Here is a 26,129-nt window from a genome sequence, read left to right on the forward strand (position 1 = left end):
GGGATGGGAGGGTTGCGGGGGGAGGCTGGGTGGCGGAGACATGTTCTTTGCAAAATTAAAATCCATCTTGGACAGCAGCTATGATTAATGAGTTAATATTTGGGAGAGAAATTGGTATCTGAGGAGGCGTCCTTGTCACGTTGATAAGAGGCGTGAAGCGGCCCCCAGCCTTCACTTGCCCCACTTCGCTTCAATCTCCTGAAATCAATAACAAGACCGTCAGCGGCGTCTTTGTGTCTGTCTCGCTCTCACTCACACTGACGTTATTACTCAGCTTTGTTTACAGTGTGTCTTACCTGATGCTCTATAAATACCTGAACTAAATGGGATTTGGCATCAGTCTGCTTTGTGACTGCAGTCTGAGATAACATCTGACAATTCCAACACTTTTAATAGGAGTAGGGAAAGTGTTTAGGTAAGATTGTCCTGAAACTTTCCCTTCATGCTTTGTGACAGTTAATTGTAAAGTAAGTTAATTTAAAGATAAATCTTAACCATGGGCATTGTTCACCTTTTATGGGAGACTTAAAGGGATAGTTCAACATTTTGGAAAATTGGCCCATTGCCATATAATCCCTATAGTCTTAGCAGTAGGTTCGTTACCTTTAATTGTTGGTGCAAGCTATTTTTAGAACAGCGAGGCAGAGCCGCGAGCTGCTCGGAGCTACTGCTCATCAAATACACAATTCAACAACTCCAAAATGTGTATTTGATGAGTTTGATGAGGGAAACCAAGAAATTCCATTAGCCTCCGTAGCGTAGCTCTGAGCCGCTCCGCCGTTCTAAAAATAGCTTGCAACGACAAGGCAAGGCAATTTTATTTGGTGCAGGCGGCGGTTGGTGCAGGGAGATGGAGCTCCAGTGGATCTGTGGAAACACAGAGAGAGTATGAGACACCAAGGCCAAACTACAAAGTACAACAGATGATAATGACAGTTCAAAATGAGAGGAGAGGAGAGGAGAGGAGAGGAGAGGAGAGGAGAGGAGAGGAGAGGAGAGGAGAGGAGAGGAGAGGGCTCCATGTAACCAGATGTGTCCCCCAGCAGTCTAAGCCTATAGCAGCATAGCTATAAAATGGTTCAGAGCTACCTGAACCAGCCCTAACTAAAAGCTCTGTCATAAAGGAAGGTCTTAAGCCTAGACTTAAATGTAGTTAGAGTGTCTGCCTCTCTGACCCATGGAGAGAGCTGGTTCCACAGTAAAGGAGCCCGGTAACTGAAGGCTCTACCTCCCAGTCTGTTTTTAGAGATACTGGGAGTCACTAACAGACCTGCATTCTGGGAGCGGAGTGCTCTGGTAGGACAGTAAGGAATGTCTATTCTAAATCCTACAGGAAGCCAGTGGAGAGAAGCTAACGTGGGAGAGATGTGCAAGGTAACGAACCTACTGCTATGACCATAGGCATTATGGCAATGGACCAATTTGCCAAAATGTTGAACTATCCCTTTAAAGTCGCCCTGAAACAACTCCTAGAATGCCAAACACTTCCACATGATCATATGTTTTCAGGAAAAACATGCTGGTATGGAGGGACTAATTGATTAGCAGGAATGTACCACCTGAAGGACTGTAACCTGCACTCTGCTGTGGAGGACTTCTCTCCTTCACCAGCTGATCTCATAGATGAGGCGGGTGGGGATGAAACGGAGGAAGATAATGATATGGATGAAGATGCTTATGGAGTGAGATTTTGAGCCAATAGCTGAAGGGAGCAGTGATGGTGGAGAGACACAGGCAAGTGAACAATGAAGGGACACGGTCTATGGGAGTTCACACAACAGAAAATGATGCAGCAAATTATCTAACGTCCAGCACCAGAGTTGCTCGATTCTAGATTTGCACTCACCCCTTCCATCAGCAAAGTGACGGTGGCCTCCGAGGACAAAAAAACTGGTTTACTACATCTGGGACGACTGGGAGTATTCCAGGAGCATGGAGCGATGAGGTGAAGATCTAAACCATGTTACCATATGTCAGCTGTTTCCTCCTCCTTCTTCTTTCCTTCCTCCTTCTTCATTATTGGTTTATTTATGGCTGGATTTTCCATTCGGGCTGCCGTACAAACATGGCGGCGCAAGATGGCAACACTCTTTAAAGCAAGACCCTTGCTTCCTTGTATATAAAAGAAGAATTATGCTGTAAGGCTACGAAAACAGATTTTATTTTATAGCAAATATAAATACACATATATTCAAGGGTGGTATATTCAGATTTTGCCAATAAACCTTGCCAAATATTACACACTTGACTTTTAAAGTTTGAGGAAGATTGTTTGAGAAACTGATTTTAATTGGATAAAAAATCTGAACCAGTGCAGGATGAGTCATGAAACTTCTGAATCCTTTTTACAGGAGGAGAAAATACATCAATATTGATGTAAAAAAAAAAAAAAAAAAAAAAAGATGAGATGAAGAGATGAGATATAAATGAACAGTTAACATAGGGATACAGGATTTAAGATGGAAATACAGTTTTCATTTCATGTGATCTTTAAAAGGAAGTTAAGGGTCTGTCCCTGGCAGACACCAGCAGAGGATGTTAGGCTCTGGTACAGTAGGTGTCTCACCACAATAAAAGTCTCTTCTATAGAAAGACATTTTCAAAAAGTCTAGTATGAACACATGAAACCTAATTTACAAAACGCTGACCTAAATGGTGAATTAAGATTTAATTGGGACATAGGCTAAGCTGTGTCCCCATTCAGGAGCCACATCCTGCAGAGGCTGCACTATAGACTGTCCCATTCAAATACACTCTCTCCTTTTTCTTTCTCAAGTGTTGTATGGTAATGGTTGCAAGGTTAAAATGCACTTTGCTGTGAGGGGACACGTCTTTGTCGTCCACATCCTGCAGAGGAGACGGCTCCTGAATTCTGACACACCTAGAGTTTCACTCACTTACATGAACACCACCTAATTTGAGTGACTTTTTTGTTGTTGTTGTTGCTATGGTGATGTTACCACAAGTCCTTTGTTAGCAGATGGTCTTACTTTTACCTCCAGTGTTTCATCCATCTTGTTGAAAACTAAAAAGTTTCCATTCATCACTCCTCAGGTGGTGTGGTGGTGTGATTATCCATTTAGCACAGCTTGCTAGTTTTTCTCTAACAATGGGAACAATGGTGTAGTTTACTCCCAGTGACTGTGAAATTCACCAGCGCTCCCACAGCATGTTGGGAAGTTTTAAGATGATTACAGACTCAGTGTTCAGTGATTTGAATATAAAGTGGCAGTACTTTTCCAAAATGTACCTGATCTATGAAGAATACACTGTATCTTTGTTTGTTTATGGATCTTCAGGCACATAATAAAACCACAGGCAATATGTTATCATGACAACACAAGTCCATACTTCCTTTTCCTGCTGTGTTATCATACCATATCCTATATGACCATATTAGCATAACATCTGGCCAAATGAACTCCCCCCCCCCACCAACACAGTAGCTATACATCTTCAGTCAGTATGTAATTACATTAGACCTGGCTTTGTGCTTTTCTCTGTGGAGTTAGTATTCTCTCACCCCAGCAGGGATGGGCAGATCAATCTAAATACCACATGGACATTGCTAGTTTCAGTTTCAGTTTATCTGTTGCCTTTTATTTGATAAAATAGTAGAAAGAGACATGAAATGGGGAGGCAGAGAGAGAGGGAATGACATGCAATAAAGGGCCGCCCGATGTGGGATTCGAACTGGGGCCGACTGCAGCGAGGACTATCTCGAATCGCCTTGTTGTTTCCGGGTAGAAAACCAGCATGAGAACAATAGTGATGGACGAGAGTTTCGCTATTTTCATTTTTCATGTTACTATATCGCCCTTTAGACTAATCTGATGTTTGTAAAGTTTATAAAACCAATGATTGGACAAACATTACTATTTATGTGTGCACATTTTTGTAATTAGTCATGGTTATCATAGATTAGCCGGGCTAACGGTTAGCTACCTATTTAACTTTAATAACTCAGTGACTCAATAAACGGTACATGAAAAAATATTTGTCCGACAACGGGAGGGTTTTAACATCTGACGTCCTGATGTTAGCTTTAGCTACCACCGATACTGTAGCGGTCCCTGTCAGCTGCAGCCACTGATGCTTTCTAGACACGGTGATTCCCCCAAACTGAATAAATACAACACATAGCAACACAAAACACACACACAGAAATAGTAATGTTTCTTCAATTATTTCAGATTTGTCTAAACGGTGATAGGGTGTGAAAAATATGATATATGCTAAACTCTCATCATCATTACTACTGTTCTCATTCAAATTACGTGCTGGTTTTCTACCCGGTCGTTCCACTGCGCCACTCAGTGCCACACAAACAACATACTGTTGTAATAACTTTGCATGCTACCCCTCCCGTCACTGCTGCTGCTGTCACTCAGTACGTTTACATGACACTTGAAAAAACCGAATTATTGCCTTAATCCGACTATAACTGGACAACTGAAGTGCATGTAAACACCTTAGTCCGACTGAAATCGGAGTTGATAACTCTGATTAAGACACCCAGATAATGCGATTGGAATTCGATTTTCTCCGTCATGTAATACACCTTAGTCAGAGTATAACTGGACAATGCATGTGCTCATGCTCCACAACAGTAGAGACGGCACCAAGTGGAGCAGAGAAGCCGCCCGTCAGCGCCAATTCAATGCATTTCACACAGCGCGACCAGCAAGAGTGTTTTATTTAAAAAAAGAGAGAGAGAGAGAGAGAGAGAGAGAGGAAAAAAGGAAGCCTGTATCCTATTCTCAGCGCGAATCCGTCCCAGACTGGTGCGTCTGGTCAGGAACTGCAGTTGAGAATTTATTATTAAGTTTACTACGTTGTTTATATTCAGTTTTTTACGAGGTGACAGAAAAGTCAACAGGACAGGAGGCGTATTAACCCGCTGAAGCAACGGGTGACGCCGCATGAGGGGGCGGACCGTCGATTTTCTAAGTTGCATGTATATTGAGACAAGGACAGAAGTCCGACTTGACGCCAAAATCGAATTTTGAGCATAGCTCGATTAAGCTCTGCATGTAAACGTACTGAGTTTTGTGACCTGTGTCACAACACAACAAACTCATCGCTGACAGACGTCAATCAGTCAATCAGACAGATCAACACTAGGCCTAGCAGAGAGAAAGAGAATGCTGTATGGACCTATTTTACAAATGTCAGTGAAAATGCTGCAAACAATCTGCAATATATACAAGAAAGCTGCACAACTGTGTTTTAACATATGGATCATTTTGTGGTGATAAAAATTTCAGATTTAGCCTGACACGCCGCTTTTAAATTTAAAAGAAAAAAAAAGTATCAATATCAGGACACTGGCCCTATAATTACTGGATCAATTCCAGATGTTGCAGACCCAGACCCAGACCCCAGGTCTGACTATGAGAACAAAAAGCCTGGGGATAGATTTTTGTGTTTATGCTTGTCATCACGTAACAAATTAGGCCAATTAAACAGTCTCCCAAAAACCTGACGGGCCCCATTAGCTTTCCCCTCTTTCGTTATTAATATATGACATTATTAACACAAGCCCATTTACCATGGGTCACTTCCTGTTCTTCATCACCCCATTATCATAAATGTAATCTAAAATTAAAACAGTGTAGTATTGCTTATAAGTGCTTTCATATTCATAATAGAAAACAAACAGGTCTTCTCTGACTTCAAACAGTCACTCTAAGGCAAATGGAGGTGGAGAGGTGTTTTTCTGCAGGCTAGACATTTTCATTCTTTCTTTCTTTCTTTTTTTTATACCAGCGGCCTTGCCTTAGATCATACAAAACAACCTTGCTGTTTCAGTTAGTTTAGCCGGTGCTGATGTTGTGCTGGTGCCTTGACACTTCACAAGTGTTTGGAGCTGACCTCCGGACTTTGGACTGTGGCATTTTCATCAATTACAGCAGCAGAGTCAAAGGAGGGCTGGTGAAGTTCAGTGGCCCGGGGTCATGCTTGTTTACCAGTACGAATAGAAAGAGACTGCGTTACAGGGAAGAGACAGTCCACTGTGTTTATATTCAGAGCATGCTAATCTATTCTAACTCACATGCAGGTCAAATCGCCAGCTGTTTGAGGACGGACACCCTGATTATCTCTGCATATGATTGGATATAGCTTGTGGACAGGAAGTCATGGACATGGAGTGTCAGAATTTGAATTTACATTTCTGAATGTTAGGTGATTTTTTTTTTTTTTTTTTTTTTCATAAGGACAGATCAGAGGTCACTTCAAGATCTCCCATTAAGCTGAATGTGTTGCTCTCAGTATCCATGGTCACGGTCCAGCTGGATGAGCCTGTCATGTGATGCTTCACTGACTGTGTTGTGAGAACACGGCGGCCGATGTCGCTGAACTGCTGCAGAGAATCGCGCACGTGTGTGTTCACACAGCAGCGCCTGGATGGGAGTGTGTTCGCTGTAACCCGTGAACATGTGCACTGAAATGAAAACCAGGACGTATCGCAGCCGAGACCCATCCACCCAGTTTTTGTTTGTTTTGTTTACGTCCTTACAATAAAATAACACCTGGAGTCCCTTGTTGACCAGTTTTGCCACAGCTTGACTTTACTGACAGAACGTCAGGTAGGTGTATGATAACACAGGCAGGAGCAATCAAACATAGAACATAGACTTTGGTCAGCACAGGACTGTCAATCAATACTAGTAGTACAATGTGTGACAGTTCCTGAGTTATGAAGTACTGTCGGCCATGACAGAAGTATCTTTATTACAGCTGTTTAAATGGTACAGAACTCTGACCCTCTGGTGCAGGGTCATCTTTCAGCTGTTATGGACAATAACATAAAACATTAAGAACAACATAACAACATTAAAAAAGAGAGATGCCTGCAAACATGAAGTCATTTTAGTGATCATTTGGAGTTGGACAGCTGATAATAATTCTCTGGTTTTGACACCACAATGGACGGTTTTTATTTGATGCAGTTTCTTACACATACTTTCACTATACAGTACTGGTGTGGACCAAGGGTGTGCACTGGAAGTGAAAATAATACATTGTTTAATTTTTCAGCTCCTATGGTTCATGTTCATACACATTTGTTTTCACTCTGGTCCAAATGCTGCACTACTGGCAGACTGACCAGAAAAAGACACGTGGTACTACATCATGTTTACATGAGAAGTAACACTAAACTTTAACAAAGGAGACATATGGAATGGAATGGTAAATGGACTTGCACTTATATAGCGCTTTTCTAGTCACTCAGACCACTCAAAGCGCTTTACAATGTAAAGTATATATATACGAAGTACACAAACAAGCGTTATTTGTAGCGCTACTGCGCTAGACAGTAGATATGATAAGTATTGCACTTTATGTTCATATCTTGTTCTGGTGAAACATCAGAACCTATACTTAAAGGGCTACTGCAGCATTTGTGTATGATGCTCATACACTTTCCATTTACTATGACGAAGTATTAGGACCACATTGACAAATAAAAAAATCACAAACTTTACACAAAGACTTTATTCTCTTAATGTTATGACTTTTTTCTTGTAGGAAATGTACAACTTTATTCTCATAAATGTACGACTTTATTCTCAGAAATTTACTACTTTATTCTCTTAATGTTGTGACTTTTTTCTCGTAGGAAATGTACGACTTTATTCTCAATGTGGCCCTAATACTCGTCGTCGTGATTTACAAATATAAATAGGGTGGAAAAAAAATTACAATTGAAAACAGAGAAGTTCTTTCATGCTTAATTGGTGTGAAACTGAGACAAATACCCACAGACACAAACATGGGCTGATAATGACACTGCTCCGTCCTTCTTCTCAAGTCTTGTCAAGTTTAATAAACACTGGAACCCTACAATTCCCATCATACAGCTTGACCCGTTTCATAATGCAGGGTGTCTGTTGTATTTGCATGGAAGGCTGCAGCTGAGATGACCTTAATATCTGGACCTTTATAGTATATAGAACGATCTGTTAGCCTTGTTTATTCAAATAACCTTTTTTTTTATTATTAACACCATTGTCTGAACGTCCAAGATCTTACAAAAATGTTTAACCAGAGCAATGAACACTATACAGGAATGATGAGTCCATGTTCGTATGTCACCTCCATGCTGGCTGCTTTTCATCTAAGTGGCCTGTTCTTGGCAGAGGACGCTCTCCCATGCAGGGCTGCTGCACCAGCACCTAAATTATCCAATTAGACCGTGGGCCAGTCTGTCTGCCGGCCACTGTGTGGCTCACAGAGAGGCCTAATCACGTCAGCCACACACAGAAACTGCACTTAGTCCTAATATATCGGATTTCTGTTAAAGGTGATGTGCTAATGCGCACAAAAACAGACATGTGCAGACACACACTCACACTCACACTCACACTCACACTCACACTCACACACACACACACTTGAGACAGATTTTTGTGTGAACCAGCTTATGGTTGTGTGAGAGTGTGGCTGTTAAGGCGAGACACTACAGGTAAAAACACTGTTTATTCATGCACTGCTCAATTTTGAGATTTGGGGCTATTTTTCTTGGTTAACATGTATTCTTTCAGAAAAGTAAAAAAAAGATGGTAGAAAATCCACATTAAGGTGTTTATTTTACTTCATTTTGTCTCTATCGGCAGTAGATTTCTCCTAAAGTTAACAGCTACTGTGGCATACTGTGCTGTCATGTCAGGTATCATTAAGCTCTCTCTCTCCTGAACAATGATGTAGGCTCCAGAAATTGTTGTTTCCTTCGTATCCACAACCAATCGTAAAAGTATGACTTACATTAACAATCTATGTAATTTTACAGTACAACTCTTTAAAGGCTGTTTTCTCAAAATGAGTTTTTCCTCAGACTCTGAGCTAGAAATCTCCACTTCAGCAGCACTTACAGACACCAAACCTTCCAGTTTCATTCCTGTCTATATTCTGAAGGTTTTTACAGAGGGGATTGTTGATATATCATTCAAAGCCTGATTTATACAACATTTTATTCATAAAAATGGGGTGAAATTGAATATTTTAGGGCTGTTTTCTCATTTACGAAGTGATGAAAAAAAATATCCAAAATCCCCTCTGTAAAAACTTCTGACTGAGAATTTTGAAAGGGGCTTTATCCATTTTCCAGATTTCGGTTCTGGAAATGTATGTAAAGTAGCGCATATTCATTAAATATTGCCTCATTTACATACATAAAATTTGACAAAATTTGTAATACAAAAAATATTTGTCTTAATGTAAGTGATAAACTTGGGAAGTTTCATGGTGATATGTGTTATTTAAAATGTTCACCCTATTCACCTGTAGTGTCTTAGCTTTCTGCAGCATCACCTTCATGGCTGTGCTGCTTTCAGGGTTAAACCAAAAGCCAAATAGAAACAGACACTTGTCTACAGGTGTGACTGACTGACAGGTGCTGAATGAACAGCGTGACTTTCACGGCGGCCTCAACTCAACAGTGAAGTGACATCGCTCTCCACACACTCGATGGGTCTATGACAAGGACCATTGAAGTTGTCCTGAAGCTGCTTTTGCTTTGACAGTGGCTCAGATAACAAATGGTGTTCAGAGAAGCTTTAGAGAGTCCAGTGCTCCAAGCAGTTTAGTTCTTGACAATTAAACTGTACTGTGGTGAAATGGATTCTGGGTAAATTACACTCTTTCTTTACTGTCTCCATGTTAGCAAACTACAGAATAAAAGCCATGTTTACCTGTTTGTTGTTGCTCTGTGTTACGCATCAGTGGAGATGTCATTGATTGTTACCATGGTAATTTTAGTCTTGGGCCTGAGATAGCCTGGAGGAGTTGGTTTGAACTGAATCCGTCTTGCTCTGACAGTTTAGATCCTCATTTGTTTGTGAGGGGTTGTGTTTGGAGTATCGGTCAGTGCAGGCGGCTGCATCCTGATCCAGTCGTGTCTCCGCTCGGCCACAGGTTGATTGTGTCTAATGTTGAGATGGAATGTTTTCAAGCAGACATATTGTCAGAGTTGTTTTGTGTTTCTCTTACCATCTCTTTCCAGAATACTAAATATCAGCAGACAGTGCTCTAATGTTAATTAGATTTCAATAACTTCAGGAAAGTTTCCTTGAAAGAACTTTGAAACCAGAATTTATTATTGCATATTTTTTATTATTGATATCAACTTTTGAAAATGAAACTGAAGTCGTCACATTGAATTATGTGTCTGAATCTTGGCTTGTTGCACATCTTTTCTATTCAACTGATGTCTGTAAGACTCTTTGTTATACTGACTAAGCATTTATAGGGATGGTTCGTTTTTTTCAGCATGGAGGTATTTGGATGTTTTTTGGTGTGTCCTTTTGTTACGAAGACAGTTGGTATCCATTTGCAACTGTTATATGGACATGCACTGCTACGCCGAGACCCCCTGTAACTCAGAGAAGCCATGGAGGACTCTGAAACTTCTCCCAGCCCTTAGTCGACATGAGGGTGAGTAGATAATGAGTGCAATTTGAATTTTGGGTGAACTAAGTGGGGTTGTGTGAGGTACAATTGGCCCCTCAGTATAATATCTGCAGTAGACAGCTCTCTGCTCTCTCCCAGGTTAGCCATACCAGCTCATAGCTCACAGCTGGACAGATACAGCAGATAAACACCCAAAAACTATCACAGTATTTTCCCACCTCAAAATAATACACCAGCTGTATCACTCCGCCTATCAGCTGTTTGGGTCAGACTCTTAATGGTGTGTGTAAGAGGCGGAGTGATACAGCACATCACGCAGCCTGCCTGTGTGGAGGAATACTGAGTGAGTTGGTTAGTTCCAGATAAACTGCTTTTTTCCAACCAGATGATACATTGTAAAAAATGTGTATATAGCGTACACCTAAACTGCTGTATTATTTAGAGATTCACTCATGGGCCATTGTACTTCAGACAACCCTGCTTAAAAAAAAACACACAAAAAAACTATCCCTTTAACTGGAATTAACTTGATGAAAGTGCAAAATGACATGATACTTCCAATGAAATTATCCATTTTCAGACCTTGTAGAGTAAAACAAGCTGTTATTGCTAATATCAACCATGTAGCAATGGTAAAATTAGCTTAGCTCCTTTCAGAGGAAGCATTACAAAGATTCATTTTTATACACTATGTTCAACATGAGAACACAAGTCAAACTGCAGTAAGCTTTCAGCTTGCTGGCTGCATGATGTTGTTCATGTTACTGTGTAGAAGCTCTGATCTCTAAGTGGCTCCAGTTACAATCATTTGTAGGAGTTCCAGTGCTTTTTTGGAAATGCAGATCTTTCTGATCATCTCAGCAGAATCTAAAGTGTGCAGGCAGAGGAGCAGAAGGAAAAGCCTCGAGTTAGACATGTCTGTTGATGCTCCCCAGCTGTCAGTCTCTGGCAGTCATGATGGAGTTGGACCGGCACCAATAAGTCCTGTGTGAAGGATGCACCATTACCATCAGGTGGATTGCATGATAGTCACTGCAGAATATTCCCAGACATATTGTCACTGAAGGACCTGTCACACTCACATGAAGCCAGTCACTGTTTGAGAAAATTTGAGTTCTATGAGCTTGGACCCATATAACAACGATTTACATAAAATACTGGCTCATTGCTTTTTTTCTCTCTCCTTTATTTGATTAGTATGAGGCTTGAATTCACTCTATAGATTTCTCTCAGCTTTGTGATGAGTGACACTTAAAGTGCTTGCTATTGTCAGTGGCTGACAAATGAATTTAGCTTCCAATGCCGCAGAGCAAGTTTGAGTCAAAACGCGCCTGCTGCTCAATCAAGTCGATGCTAATTCAAGTCAATCAAGTGGTTGTGAACTTGCGCAAAGGGAATTGGAGTCTGTGGCTTGTTGCTGTCTGCTGCCATAACACTTGGCTACTTTTTCATCATTTTGACTAGTTTGCCTAATTCCTCCGTGCACCGAGGCAGACTGATGTATGGCCGGTCTGTGTCAGCAGCACAGCCAAATTGAGTTGTGCTCTCTAATTGCCGGAGATGTCAAATTACCCAAACCTACAACAATATGTCACAATGCACCCGTCCAACTAAACATCGAAAACTCTTTTGAACCAAATACTTTCTGTGTACAAAGTGGAACTTTAATGAATGATGTGGATTTTGGAAAGTTTTGCTTGGTTGGTTATTATGTCTCCTGTCCACCAACCTGATCTCATGTCAGTTTCTGCCCATGCAGGTAAATAACATGTAAACTACTGAGGTCACATGTGCTGGTTTCAGTTTGTTAAACTGAAAGAAATGTCATGCTGAGATTCCTGAACATTTAAATAAACTTTTCATAGTGGACAGATTTACGCAAGTGCAGTCTTATTAAACTTTCTTAATGGTTATGTTTTGGTATTTTGGTATGCAGCACTTTGTTAAGGTCAGTGGAAGGATGTGATCTGGTACTGTGATTTCAGACACATCATGGTTGCACATTTATAGCCTAAACTGAAAAAAAAAAAAGTTTCATAACTCTTACCAAAATAACTTTAATGCCTGAACCATTGTGAACTGTGGCACAACTCAGTATATTATTGCTTAACTATTTTATTGAGGAAATTGTTATATGTTACATAAATATCAAACTATTTGTGATTTAAAAAACTGCAGAAGCCACAAGGCAAAAAAAAAACGATGTTCAAAAGAAATTTGAAATGACAAACAGAAAGAAATTGAAACTATATAGACTCTAAATTAGATTACTGTCTTTTTTTTTTAACTACCCTCAATTCAGAATTCTTCAATTCAGTGAGACTTGAGAAAGTCCAGTTTTTGATTATATATGCCCTCATAGTTCCTCCAGTGCGAGTGACTCCTCTCTCTCAGACAGTTTGACTTGTTAGAACAGAGAAAGAACCGGAACAAAATGCTGTTAATCACTGGGTCAGGTTACCATGTCTCCCAGCATCAGAATGAGCCGCACCAGAAAAAAACCCACTTACGATAGGTTGCTATTACGGTACTATCATTATTTAGAAATTAAGACATTAAACTAAACAAATATATAAATAAATCACGATAATTGTGGGTAATAATTTAATAGATTGGATATAGTGATTAGATTACTGTAATTAGCACACTATTACCATCATTAATATTTGATAATGATACCACTAATATCAATACAGATACTAGCCTAGTATAATATTATTATTAATAATAAATATAGTCATAATAATAATAATAGTTTTATAGAGATAATAAAAAATGCAGTATATTAGTGTTGGAGCTAACAGGGTGTCGGTAGGCTGTAATGTGTCCAGGCAGAAAGCTGCAGCGCTGCTCACTACGCCGCTCCGCTCCGCTCCGCTCCGCTCTCTGCGCCTCCGTCTGACCGGCGGAGATGTGAAGTGGATTAACAGCCGGTGGAACGCGGTGGGATTTGAACCGCTTTTCTTATTTCTTTTGCCTGGACTGTGTCTATATTCACCGCATCGCTTCTCTCTCTCCCTCTCTCTGTCTCTGTCTCCGTGTGTGTGTGCGTGCCTGTGTCCGCGCGTATGTGTATGCGCGCGCGTGTCTCCCTCTGTGTGTGTGTGTGTGTGTGTTTTTCTCCCGTGCAGCTCCTCTCTGCTGGGATCCTGGTCTGCCAGGAGCTGCAAAACCGTGCTAGTCGACTCATTCAGAACCAAATGCGTGTGTGACAGACTATCCACCTTCGCCATTTTAGCACGGCTAAACCCCGGAATGGTAAGTCCGACATCCCTCCCTTCACTTGGCACTTGGCTGGCGGTAGCAGCGTCGAGACGGTGTGTTGTTTAAGGTATTGGAGACGGTGTGTTGTTTTTGTGAGGTTTTTGTGTGAATGCATCAGCTGTGTGTGTGTGTGTGTGTGTGTGTGTGTGTGTGTGTGTGTGTGTGTGTGTGTGTGTGTGTGTGTGTGTGTGTGTGTGTGTGTGTGTGTTTTCTTCTCCCTTCCAAAGGGCGTCATTGTCATTACATATCAACAGATCCTCCCCCCCCTCTCCTCCCTCCCTCTTGGTCTGGACATGCCAGAGCCATGCTGCAAAAGGCTTATTCTTATATGATCCCAATTATTTCATTCCACTCATATATTTCATGTATGCACATGTTCCTTACTGTGGGTTGGGGGGTGGGTATGGGGGTGTGGGGGGGTCAGGTTGCACTACAAGGACAGCTCTGTCATAGCCCTGTGCATTCAGCTGCTGATGCCCATACATGAGATGGTGAGTGGAGCTTCTGAGATTTAAGATGATGATCACCTGCATGTAACCAAACCCCCCTCCTCCCCCCTCCCTTCCCCACACCCCCTTGCCCTCACTTTCTTGATTTCACGTGAACACCAACAACTGATGTTCGTATTAGCATATTTTAACATATTACACTGTCACTGGTGTCGCCATGGTTACCAGGCCCAGTGTGTAGCCTATAAAAAGGACACGGTCCATGCCATGGCAGTACAATGGTGAATCAAAGAAAAGACACATTTTTAATAAGATTTGGGAGCAAAGCTACACAGAAAACACACTTCCCCTCCATCATGGCTGCAGCTGGACATGGCCTCTGTGTGTGTGTGTGTGCGCGTGTGTGTGTGTGTATGTATGTGTGATAATGGGATTTTTTTTTTAAAGCAGAATCCCAGTGACTCAAACATGCCCCAGTTTCTTTGGGGAAAGGGCAGTGTCTTTGTAGGGAATTTTCATTCAGCGCGATTAGTTATTATTAGACTGGAAATTGCCTCGGAAGCAATTTGTTCACTAGTTGCCCTGGTAACAGCACCAAGGTTTTCTTAAAGACATAGGAGGCAGTGTGCTGTTCATCCTGCTGCCTGCCTGCCTGCGTGGCCTAGGAGAGGAGGGCTAGGCCGTTGGTGGTGGTTGTGGTGGTGGTGGTGGGGGGGGGAGCTGTGGATTACACTGATGCAGACAGTTTTTGGCTTTCTCGCCCTCGAGTCAAGCTCGTGTGATTCTGTTTGTCGGAGACACAGTTGAGGGTTCTGAGTGAAACAGACGAGCATGTAAGTGAAGGTGCTTTGTGGTTTGATGGCTTGAGCAGCGGCAGGCGTCAGCGCTGAAAGGCTGCAGTGCTGTGTTTGATGTGCTTTGTGCTCTCTCTCTCTCTCTCTCTGTCTCTCTCTGTCTTCCTTTGTGCTGAAATATGTGTTGATCAGTGGATGAGGTGACTGACAGACAGCTGGACAGTTTAAACAAGTGGTTCAGCATCATAGGCAATAATCAAGTGTGAAGCAGTCAGGACATGCTGTGTTTAGCCTAGCATAGAAGGTGTGAGGGGACAGCTAGCCCTGGCTCTCTGTGAGGTTTAAGACAAAATTGAGAATCACATTTAAAGGGATATTTCAATATTTTGGCAAATTCACCCCATTGCCATAATTCCCATAGTTTTAGGAGTAGGTTTGTTACCTTTAATTGTTGGTGCAAGCTGTTTTGAGATTGGCGGGGCAGAGACGTGAGCTGCTCATTTAAGGCTATGGAGGCATATGGTATTTCCTGCTTTCCTTAAACAAACCCATCAAATACACAATCCAACAACTCCAAAACACTGTGGTGGACAAGTTGTGACCTGCACATTCACCACGCTATGAGATAATAACAGAATGTTACGAGACAGAGTTGTTTTCGAAGCAAATGCGAAGACAGAACTACATTCCAGACACGGCTGCTGGGTGGAGTGATTTCAAAAGTGCAAGTAGTTCTGAGTATTTGCTTAATGTGTCGTAATGTTACATACATTATTATTCTAGATTTGAGAAAGGAGTCCATGAAGTGCTACTTGTTTTGAACATTTTTTGACTCGTGTAAGTGTTTTAGAGTTGTTGGATTGTGTATTTAGTTTGATGAGGGAAACGTGCAGCTCTGCCCCACCAATCTATAAACAGCTTGCACCGACAATCAAAGGTCAAACAAACCTACTGCTAACACACTAGGGATTATGGAAATGGGCAAATTTTCCAAAAATGTTGGAATATCCATTTAAAGTTCAGTGACTGGCTTTGTTTCATCTGTTTCAAACCAAAAATAAAAAACACAAAGCAGCAGCAACAACAGTTATTCCATATGTCCGGTCTCTGCAGCATAGTTACTGCACAGTGACACACACAAGGTTTGATATAGGTCACTGTACACACTCACTGTGCCTGGCTGTAGTAAGGAGCTCCATGATACAAAAAATGATTGTTTTTACATTTCATTTTGAGCACTAAACCTGGTCTGGTTGCAGGGCTCCAAACTGCCCCTTAATGGGGGCATTTTGCCCCTAAAATTTGAGATGTCCAACCAGTAAATATGCTGTGGTATTTTTTAGCACTGGTGAAATGTGAAGGGGCGACTCAAAGAATCCGGTATCTGTCATTGCAGGTGGCAGGCCAATGTGTGTCATCATAAATTAAAAGGAAATGTGAATATTTGCTGTGCAAGTTGACTTACACCCCTAAAGTTTCTGCTTGCGCTCCTAAAATTTTAAGTTAGGGGCCACTGTCCTAGTAAAGAAAAGTTAGTCTGGAGCCCTGGGTTGTGTCTGAGACTTTATGAAGCTCACTTTGTTTTGTCCTTTGTCGAATCTTCCCATTTCACAGTTTGAAAGAAAAGAAAAGGGTGAATTCCCAGAATACAGGTGGGTTTCAATGAGTCAGAGTTGCCCCGTGACTTACAAGTGTTACTACCTTTGCTGTCTGCAGCCATTCATCAGTTATTCTGCATTTTTAGGCTACAACTTTTAGACTACAACTGCTTCCTGTTTACACCAGGGCACACATGCTGAGTGTGTTTCAGGTGTTAGTATGAACAGAGATGATGTCTGATATAGAACTGAAACCCCCATTTGGGCAGAGATGGTATTTATTTTAAATATTTCAGTGTGGACAGAACCAACAACTTCTGTTTTCTGATGTGTTTGATAACAAACAAAATACAGCTGCTGATTTTCTTTTAGGCTAAAGCACGTTGTTCACCAGTATGAGAAAGAAATGACATTATTTCTTTATTATTTAGTTATTAATTAGTTGATAAAAGCAAAGCCTTTCAATGGAAAATGTTAACCATGTGGTGAGGATTTCTGCTCTTCTCTCTGGGCTTTTTTAACAATATGTTTGAGAGTCAGGCTGCTGGTCAGACATCAGTACTTAAAAACTCAACTTAAAAGTTATTTACATGATCTGTTCCACAGCCAATAGCAATGCATAACATAACAGTCTCACACACTTTATAAAAATTCCACACGGTCGACGTCTTGTTTTGCTTTGGTGGACTGTTGTGTGATGGTGCAGGTGTGAGGCAGGGCTGTACTACAGTAGTGTTATGCACATGTAATTGGTTTGAAGTGGATTGTTGACGAGGAACATGAACTCCCATCTACTGATTGCATATTTGTTATAGGAAATTATATTGATCAACATTGATCCATCACTCAGGGTGTCCCTATCTATTAACCTTCCAGTTATCAGTGAGCAGGGGGAAATATCCACACACAACCAGCGGCAACAATAGCTAACATCTAATTCTGACATTTGCAAAGCTGTTCACACTCACTGTGACATATCTGCTTGAAAAAGGCCTGCATGGTATTTTGTGTAGATGATAAATTGTTGATTTCTGGTTGAATTAAACCAAAGTATGCTGTATGAGTAGGGGTGTGACGATACACTCAGCTCATGAGACGAGATGATACACTATACTGGGTTCACGAGAACGACACGACACGTACAACTCTTTTTTTTTTCATACAGCTTTTCACTTATATACGAAAATTATCGTAACGTTTTAATCTCGCGAGATCCCGTGGCACGAGATCTCATCACACCCCGATGTATGAGGATAGAGAACTTCTAGTCAGGTCTGAACACTGGCCTTTCTGTACCATCATGCGGCTCCATGGATCCATACCAGTTTTGCTGGTTCTGTTTGACCTTCATCATCACTAGGGGATGAATCCTCCTCAACGTTCACCATCAGATAGATATTTGTGTTTCAAGCAGAATATCTGGACAGCTATTGGACAGAATATTGGGAAGCCTGGTTATTTATTATTGAGGGTGTTAAAATAATTCATCCTAATGACATAGTTTGCCCCCCCCAAACCTTTTATCTGCGGCCCCCTACAAGTCATTCATTCAATCATTATTACTAACCTTGAAAAACGACTTAGACGGATTGCTACACAATTTTGCACAAGCACTGATGGTCACTGAGGAGGAAGCCTGCAAGGTGATAGTTGTGGTTTTGAGTGAATGCAGTGGTTACGTATCCACGCTGAGGATGAAACGCAACAACTTGTTGCTATTGTTGGCCAATGTTTACATGCTAACATGCTAAACTACTGTACGATGATGAACATTGCTGCTACTTGTGAGGAGTAGCTATACTGCCGACCGTGCTATAGCTTTAGCTTTCATCTTAAAGCCCTGCCCCTACAGCTAGCCATGGCTCTCTGCGAGGATTAAGACAAAATTGAGAATCACATTTAAAGGGATATTTCAACATTTTGACAAAATGGCCCATTGCCATAATCCCTATAGTTTTAGGAGTAGGTTTGTTACCTTTAATTGTTGGTGCAAGCTGTTTTGAGATCGGCGGGGCAGAGACGTGAGCTGCTCATCTAACGCTACAGAGGCTAATGGTATTTCCAGCTTTCCCTCAACAAACTCATCAAATACACAATCCAACAACTCCAAAACACTCTTGTGGACAAGTTGTGTTGTTTTCGAGGCAAATGCGAAGATGGAACTACATTCCAGACACGGCTGCTGGGCGGAGTGATTTCAAAAGTGCAAGTAGTTCTGAGTGTTTGCTTTATGTGTCGTAATGTTACATACATTATTATTCTAGATTTGAGAAAGGAGTCCACGAAGCGCTCCTTGTTTTTAACATTTTTTGAGTTATTGGATTGTGTATTTAATTTGATGAGGGAAACGTGGAAGTACTGTGCAGCTCTGCCCCACCGATCTAAAAACAGCTTGCGCCAACAATCAAAGGTAACAAACCTACTGCTAACACTCTAATGATTATGGAAATTTGCCAAAATGTTGAAATATCCCTTTAAAGCTCAGTGACTGGCTTTGTTTCATCTGTTTCAAACAAACAAACAAAAAAAAACATGGCAGCAGCAACAACAGTTATTTAATCTGTCCGGTAGTTACTGCACAGTGACACAAGGTTAGATATAGGTCACTGTACATAGCCTACTCACTACTCTGTAAGATGAACATTGTTGCTACTTGTAAGGAGTAGCTATACTGCCGACCATGCTAGCCTTAGCTTTCATCTTAAAGCCCTGCCCCTATATGAAGAGCCTCGGAGCTGCTGGCATGGCTGCTGCATCTGTGAAATATGAAAACCGGCTAATCAGAAGTGAAGCAGTGATGGCTCCTCCTCAGTTTGCTGCTCTCCTTGCAGCGCGTAGCTTCCACCTGTGTGGACGACAGCCCGTTCACAGCTCTGCAGCAGCCTGGAAGCTCTGCACACCCTGAGGGAAGCTAAATTGTTACGGCTGCTTTTGCCAAAAATGGAAAGAAAAAAAAAAAAAAAAAGGACCCCCCACACACCCCCTCCTCCTCGTCATACTGCCATCCCTTCCCCCACCTTCTATTATTTTGTGAGACAGCCATGGCTGCCATGCTAATTACGCCTACTGCAACAAACAGTAGCTTCTAAATGGCCCAGCCGCTCCGTCTGCAGCTAGCCTCCTACAGCCCCAGCATGACAAACACCCCGACCTCTTCTCCTCCTCTCCGTCTTCCCCCCCTTTGCTTTCCTCTCTCTTCCTCCCATCTTCCTATTCTTTATCCCTCTTGTCATTTCATCACACCATTTCTCCTGCTCTGGGGCTGCGTTAGATTTTAACTCTCCCTCTCTCCCAGTGCTTACTACATCATTTACTGTCTCGCTGCCACCTCTCGTGTCCATTTTGCTCAGTCCAACTGTGCTGCAGGCTTTTAGAAGGAAAAACAGAGAAAAATACACTGCAGTCAAAGGCAGCCCTCCACAGCTATCCCCATCCTTCCCGCACACACCCCCCACCCCCTAAAGCCTGGGCCCAGTTTACTGCTAGACCTGTGTGTGTTGAAGTGAAAGAGGATGAATGAATATGCTTGTGCTTGTATCATTTTGGGTTGTGTAAGAAGGCATAAGCCTTTTTCTCTATTTGGATGTGCTGCAGGAGCCCGTAGATGCAGTGGCAAGGTTTTTTGGCCAATTAGCCCACATTGTAGGAAAAACAAATAATTAAGGAGTGCAGCGTTTCAGGTCACTGGAGTGTCAGCACTCAGATTCCGGCATGGATATGTTTGTATTTCCCCTTTTTTTCTTTTTTTTTAACTGGAGCTAAAAATAGTTCCAGTAGTCTTATTAAGATAGACAACTGCCACTGCCTCGTGCAGCTCTGCTGAAATGTGAAAAAAAGAGGTCCAGTGGGATCAAATATGCATGAATACATGAGGATATACAGCACAACACTGTGTGAAATTCAAATGCAAAGCCTGATTCTCTGCAGAATAGAAGTTATGTCAGTTTTGTTACCTAAATACTTTTAAACATAAACTCTTTGTTTCATTATGAAGAAGTTTCGTCAGGTTCCATGTTGAGGGAATCGAGGCAACATCTACACTGCTACACTTCCATCAGCTAACACACACACGTGCCAACAGGGAGCAACTGCAGATTTGACTATGAATGAGGAACAGCAAAGGTAGTTATAGGTAAAGTAAGAAACAAGAAACTTGTATGTCATTGTACATCTCACACTGTAATAACTTAAAATATTTAGTGAACTAGTTGCCTGGATTATTTTGAGTTTTAACTACTATTTCAGCCGAGTGGTGCTGGCAACATAAAGATAGCAATTGAGTGTGTGAGTGTACAATTGCAATTGTCCCTGCAATTAATACGAGTTGTGATGAAAACTTAAAAAATAATGTATTATTAAGTTTTAAGTTTTACCAATACATACTGTACTACCTTATTGCATACTGAAGTTTTAATTATTAATATTTATTAGTATGTTAATGTTATCACTTCATTTTCTCTCATCTGCTTAAGTTAAATCTACTGAGAGTTGATTCCCTACATGATCCCTCATGTAACTGACCTAATTGAATCTTAAAATCATTTGCCTAAGAATGATAAAATATCACTGCAACAGCTGAAAAGTACAAAGTTACTTTAATTATGTGCCAAATGTCAATAAAGACACACAAGGTTACAACAGCAAGAGCATTTGATTTGGCATAATGGAGGTCTTGAATTACAGTTAGCTCCTCCAGAATGACGGAGACGTCGTCACCCCTGCAGTTAAAACTGTTGGGAGTTGATGTCAAGAGGAACTAGTGAGGATGAGTGCAGCTACTTCAGGAGATACAGCTATACCCTGTCTCTCCTTTTTTTGACAATCATGTATACAAGCAAGAAAAATAACTAACATACAGCAAGCTGATTGTACAGGTGAGATTTTTAAAAACCCAGAGAGGCTTATAAGGAATCTCACCTCAGTAAGCATGAAGAATAGATACAAAAGTAAAACGTCCACAGCAGCAAAGAGAGACGCAAACATAGAAATATAGAATCAAAAAGCAAGAATAACTCAAAAATCACATATAAAACACAAATAAAATATCTATTGACTTTTGCAGCAGCAGAAAGTAGAACATGCCACCATGTTGGCTCTGAATAAAACAGGATGTGAAATTTGTGGCTCATTCTGAACACGTTGGCTCCATGTGTTAAGCTTGAAAAACAAGTATGGTTGTTATTGATGAATCTGGTGTATTCTATTATTATACATACTATATACTATGCTGATTATTTCACGTCTGAAAATAGAGGGGATAAAATGCCAGAGTTTAGGATGATGATGTCTACACATTGTTTTGTTCTGAAACCAAAACATTTGAATCAGTAAAGTTGTCGATTGATTAATCAATCAGTCAATCAATTGTCCTTTCATTATCGTTTATCTTTCTTACTTTATTTGATATTTTTAGATTTACAAGTGACTTTTCTTTGATTTGCATCAGTGTAGCTGATACTAGTGCAACTCAGTCATATCTGTGGGCTGTTAATATTGGCAGCAGCTCCATCTAACAGCTTTGTGGAGGTGAAGCCATCCTGGCTGCTGCTCAGCGGTGGTAGACGGGGAGGCTCTGTCTCTACTCAGGTGGAATAATGCAGTCTGGACACTATATTTTCCTGCTAGTGCTCATTTGGACACTGCGTGAGACTTCCTGCCGAGCTGTGTCATTGGCTGAGGAGGAAGTAAAAGTTTGTCAGCCCCAGATCCCTCCCTCCTCCTTGCTTTTCCAGAAGAAACTTGCTGCAGTGCAGAATAATCAGAAGGATTTAATTAACTTAGTCCCAGCACACACATCAAACCTGGAGACAAGACAGGCCATACCAACTCAGCCAATTAGCTCTAGCAGGGTTGGTTGAGGGGGCCGTCTAATGTTGTGGTCCCCTCATGTCCACCCACTTACCTCTGTAGACCGTCCCCTCACCTCACCTTTACACCAACAGCATCGGGGCTGGATAAGGTTTTCAACCACAACAACTGTAGTAGCAGTGTGGCCTTAGTTATTTTGTCAGGCTTCTCCATCTATTTGGTTGAATAAGATGAACAGATGATGAACTCCGATGATCCTGACCCTCCCAGCACCACATGAGCTCCACTGTTGGATTTTCACATTAATTGATTCAGGATTTGACCCTCAGACTTGACATCTTTGGCACTAACATGTCAGATGTCAGATTTCAGATTCAGATTTTTTAATTTTTAATTTTTAATGGGAACAGTACATGTTAATGAACATTAAATGTGGGCTTGTAGCCAATGGCTAATTTCCATCTCCAGTCCCATTGGCAGGACTATGACATAAAACAATGCGTTATGATAACACTTGACAACATACACGAAAACATTTATAACATTAACAACACATACATAGACCAACAGTTAACTGGCCAAAAAGAAAGGGGAGCAAAAGATTACAGAAAAGTTACAAAGTGCTTGAGTGCTGATTAAAGTGCTATGTGCTAAAGTGACGAGTGCAAGATTGAATTGAATTGCACGATGCCCCAATAAAGTGCAGGGTTGAATTAAATTGCACTATGCCCATGGCACATGATTGCACATGCAGATGTGTGTCTAAATATTGCACTAAATTGTATACATAAATGTATAATGTACACGCTATTGTATAGAATTGGGATACACAATTAAAGAAATACAGAGTGTGTTTTCAGTGATCAGATTGCAATACCCAAGACACATTGAGGACGGATTGTGATCCGATCAGCCAAACTACCTCTGAAGGTGGTCAGGGACGTATTGTGACCACATTGAACACAGGTGTAAACGGTAATGCGTCCTGTATCCACATACAAATACGCAGGCGAAAATATTCTATTAGTTTTCTTTTTTCTTTTTAAATTTACCCACACAAATATGTGTTTGGATGCTATCCGGTCAAATTGTATCCAGATACAATCTGGATGAAACACATGTTAAGCCCTGTCTTAACTCAAACACCCCGTTTATACCTGTGTAAATGGGGTGTTTTGCCCTAATGATGAACGTAGGAACAAATCTACCAACTAAACATCAACACGCTAGCTCACTGTGAGCATATTAGCATTTTGGTGTTTTCTATGTGTGTTCTTTTATAGAAGCTGGTCATGATTTGGAGTGTTGGGGCCACATTTAAGGAATAGGGTCATATTATAATGAGAATAAAGTTGCAATTTCAGCTTTTATTTTAAGGGGGAATACCATGAGCTTTCAAATGAGGATCATAAAGCATCTTGTCAAGTTCTTCTTTCTTCAGTGTAAGTTTCAGAAATAAGTTGATTCTTCATTCATCCTTTACCCTTTTTATCTCACCAAATTTGACATGTTTCATTTTTTCCCTCTCTATATTTTTCTTAATACAGTATATTGTGATTTTATCCTCAAAATTGCAACTGTATTCTTCTCTCTGAGCAGGTTGAAGTCAGTTACTGTTGCAGTTGGAAAAATATGTAAAGGGAATAATGAATGAGCTGCAGGAATGTGTAGGCATGCTTGGTGCTTTGTGCAGTTCAACTGTTTGTAGTGACATGAGCAGTTTGTCTTGAGTGAGGCTTGACTGTTGCTGTGTTGTTAAATGTGGAAGCAGACATGTAGCTTTGTTAAGTCAAACAGTGTTTCAAAGGAGGTTAAATCGAAAGCAACTGGACTTAGTTATTTGTAATAATAACTATAATAACAAATAACTAAGTCCAGTTGCTTTCGATTTAACCTCCTTTGAAATACTATGACCTGGGCAAATGAGAATATGCACCGGCTTAAGTCAAACAGTGACGGCTCACTTGCTGCAACAGTGTTCTGATTGTGTTCCACTTTATTACGTTGCAGCACAAGTTCAGATGCTTATAAAAGCTGTGAGTGAAGCTGATAACAGTCAGACTCTGCAGCAAGCAAACTTTCTGCCTGTAGATGTTTATGCAACACTGAAATATTAACTGTTATTATTACTGTATCTGAACTGTGATCATTTTGGTCACTTTAATTGTGAAAATTGTTTTTATATGTCTAGGGTTAGGGTTAGGGTTAGATGTAGTAGCTTACACATCCAGAGCAGTGAGTCTGTCCACCAACCTAGAATCTAGGGCTGGCTGATAACAGGATAATGATATATATCTAACGATAGACACGGTTGATAAGAAGTTCGATAGAAAAAGACCTGTGAACAAGCGTTTGCCTTCCTGTCTCATAAGCCTATCATGTTGCTTGATACTGAAGTCATTGCTTCCTTACAGCCAATCATGAAAGCCGGCCCAGGCATGCTCCGTCACCGAGCTCCTGGCCACTGCCAAATATTTTCTCTGCCTACAAAAAGTCCCATCTCAAAATAATACACCAGTTTGAGGTTACCCTATATCTTTTTTTTTTTTTTTTTTTACAGTGCATCGACTGGTTGAAAAAAAAGGAGTTTATCTTGAACTAACCAACTCACTCAGTGTTCCTCCACAAGACAGGCTGAGCCATGCACTGTATCACTCCGCCTATAACATAAAATCCCCTACAAATATTTCAAAAAAAATTAGCGATGATTATTGATATCAAATACGTGTGTATTATGATTATGGAACATATTCCTCCAGTTAATTTCTTTAGAAAAGCGAATTATGATGCAAATTACTAAAAATATCTAGCATGTACAATCAAACCGCTCCATATTATTATGTATAGGAGTCAGTTCCCTCCTTCATGGTGCTGTGTGGTGGTTAACACTCTGAACACATGAGCTTTTCTAAGATTTTTGCATTGGCAGATCTGACTGCACATACAGTATAAGTCCATGACCTGTGGCTGGAGCCCTGCTGTGCCTCTGATGCAGAGCTGTTGTGTTGTTTGTATCAAAGAGCTCTGAGGGCAGTGATGTCACCTCATCTTTTATTTCTCTAACATTCCTTCTGTTTTTGCAGAACTGACATTTTCTGTGATTGTTTGTTTATTAGATCTGAAGAGGCTTTAAAATCTTATTAGGCCTACTGTGAAGCTCTGTGAATTTCTCTCTTTCTGTGTGTGTGTGGAGATAAACAGGTGGAGGAATAAATACCATTGAATCATTCTGCCTGTATTTCAGTGCTGGCAAATGGGGAAAAAAATACAACAACAACAACAACAAGCAGCACAGACATAAACACACACAGCCTTACACAACAACACCCATGCTCCCTGCTGCAGCTCCTGATGCCATGATACAGCGTTGCCGTGGCAACCGAGACAATGTCTGCTGTAGCAGGGGGGAGGGGCTGGTGGTGTTTGGGTGTCAGTTCTCAGGAAGAGACAGCAAGTCAGTCCTGTTACATTGTTGTTGCATGTTCAGCTCAGGAAGCTTGGTGTGTGTGTGTGTGTGTGAGAGAGAAAAAGAGACAGAGTGTGTTTTGCTGATTTGAGGTATTGTGGTAGATTCATGAATCACCTTGAAGTCACCTTGGTCTGTAACCACAGCAGCAGCCAGCCTGTCCATTACCACCCTCCACCCACAGATTCCACATATTTGCATGTACACTGTGTGTGTGTGTGTGTGTGTGTGTGTGTGTGTGTGTGTGTGTGCGTATCCGCCCAGTGCACTGCTGTCAAAAACACACATACAGTTCTAAACTGAAACAATGCTCCTCCACACAGCCAGTCAACGTACT

The 26,129-nt window shown here is 41.1% G+C and overlaps 1 protein-coding gene across 13 annotated transcripts in view; it reads left to right on the forward strand.

Moving 5' to 3' along the window:
• adgrb1a (adhesion G protein-coupled receptor B1a) overlaps window positions 1-26,129 on the forward strand; it is a 226,568-nt gene that overhangs the window by 160,705 nt on the left and 39,734 nt on the right. For all 13 annotated transcript variants that reach the window (XM_085803409.1, XM_085803415.1, XM_085803411.1 and 10 more), the window contains one exon: window positions 13,545-13,671. In XM_085803409.1, coding sequence (XP_085659535.1) covers window positions 13,545-13,671 — 127 coding nt within the window. The remainder of the gene's footprint in view (window positions 1-13,544; window positions 13,672-26,129) is intronic.

Source organism: Trachurus japonicus, chromosome 16, assembly GCF_045865225.1.
Source record: "Trachurus japonicus isolate A0001 chromosome 16, Traja_1.0".
Taxonomy (NCBI): domain Eukaryota; kingdom Metazoa; phylum Chordata; class Actinopteri; order Carangiformes; family Carangidae; genus Trachurus; species Trachurus japonicus.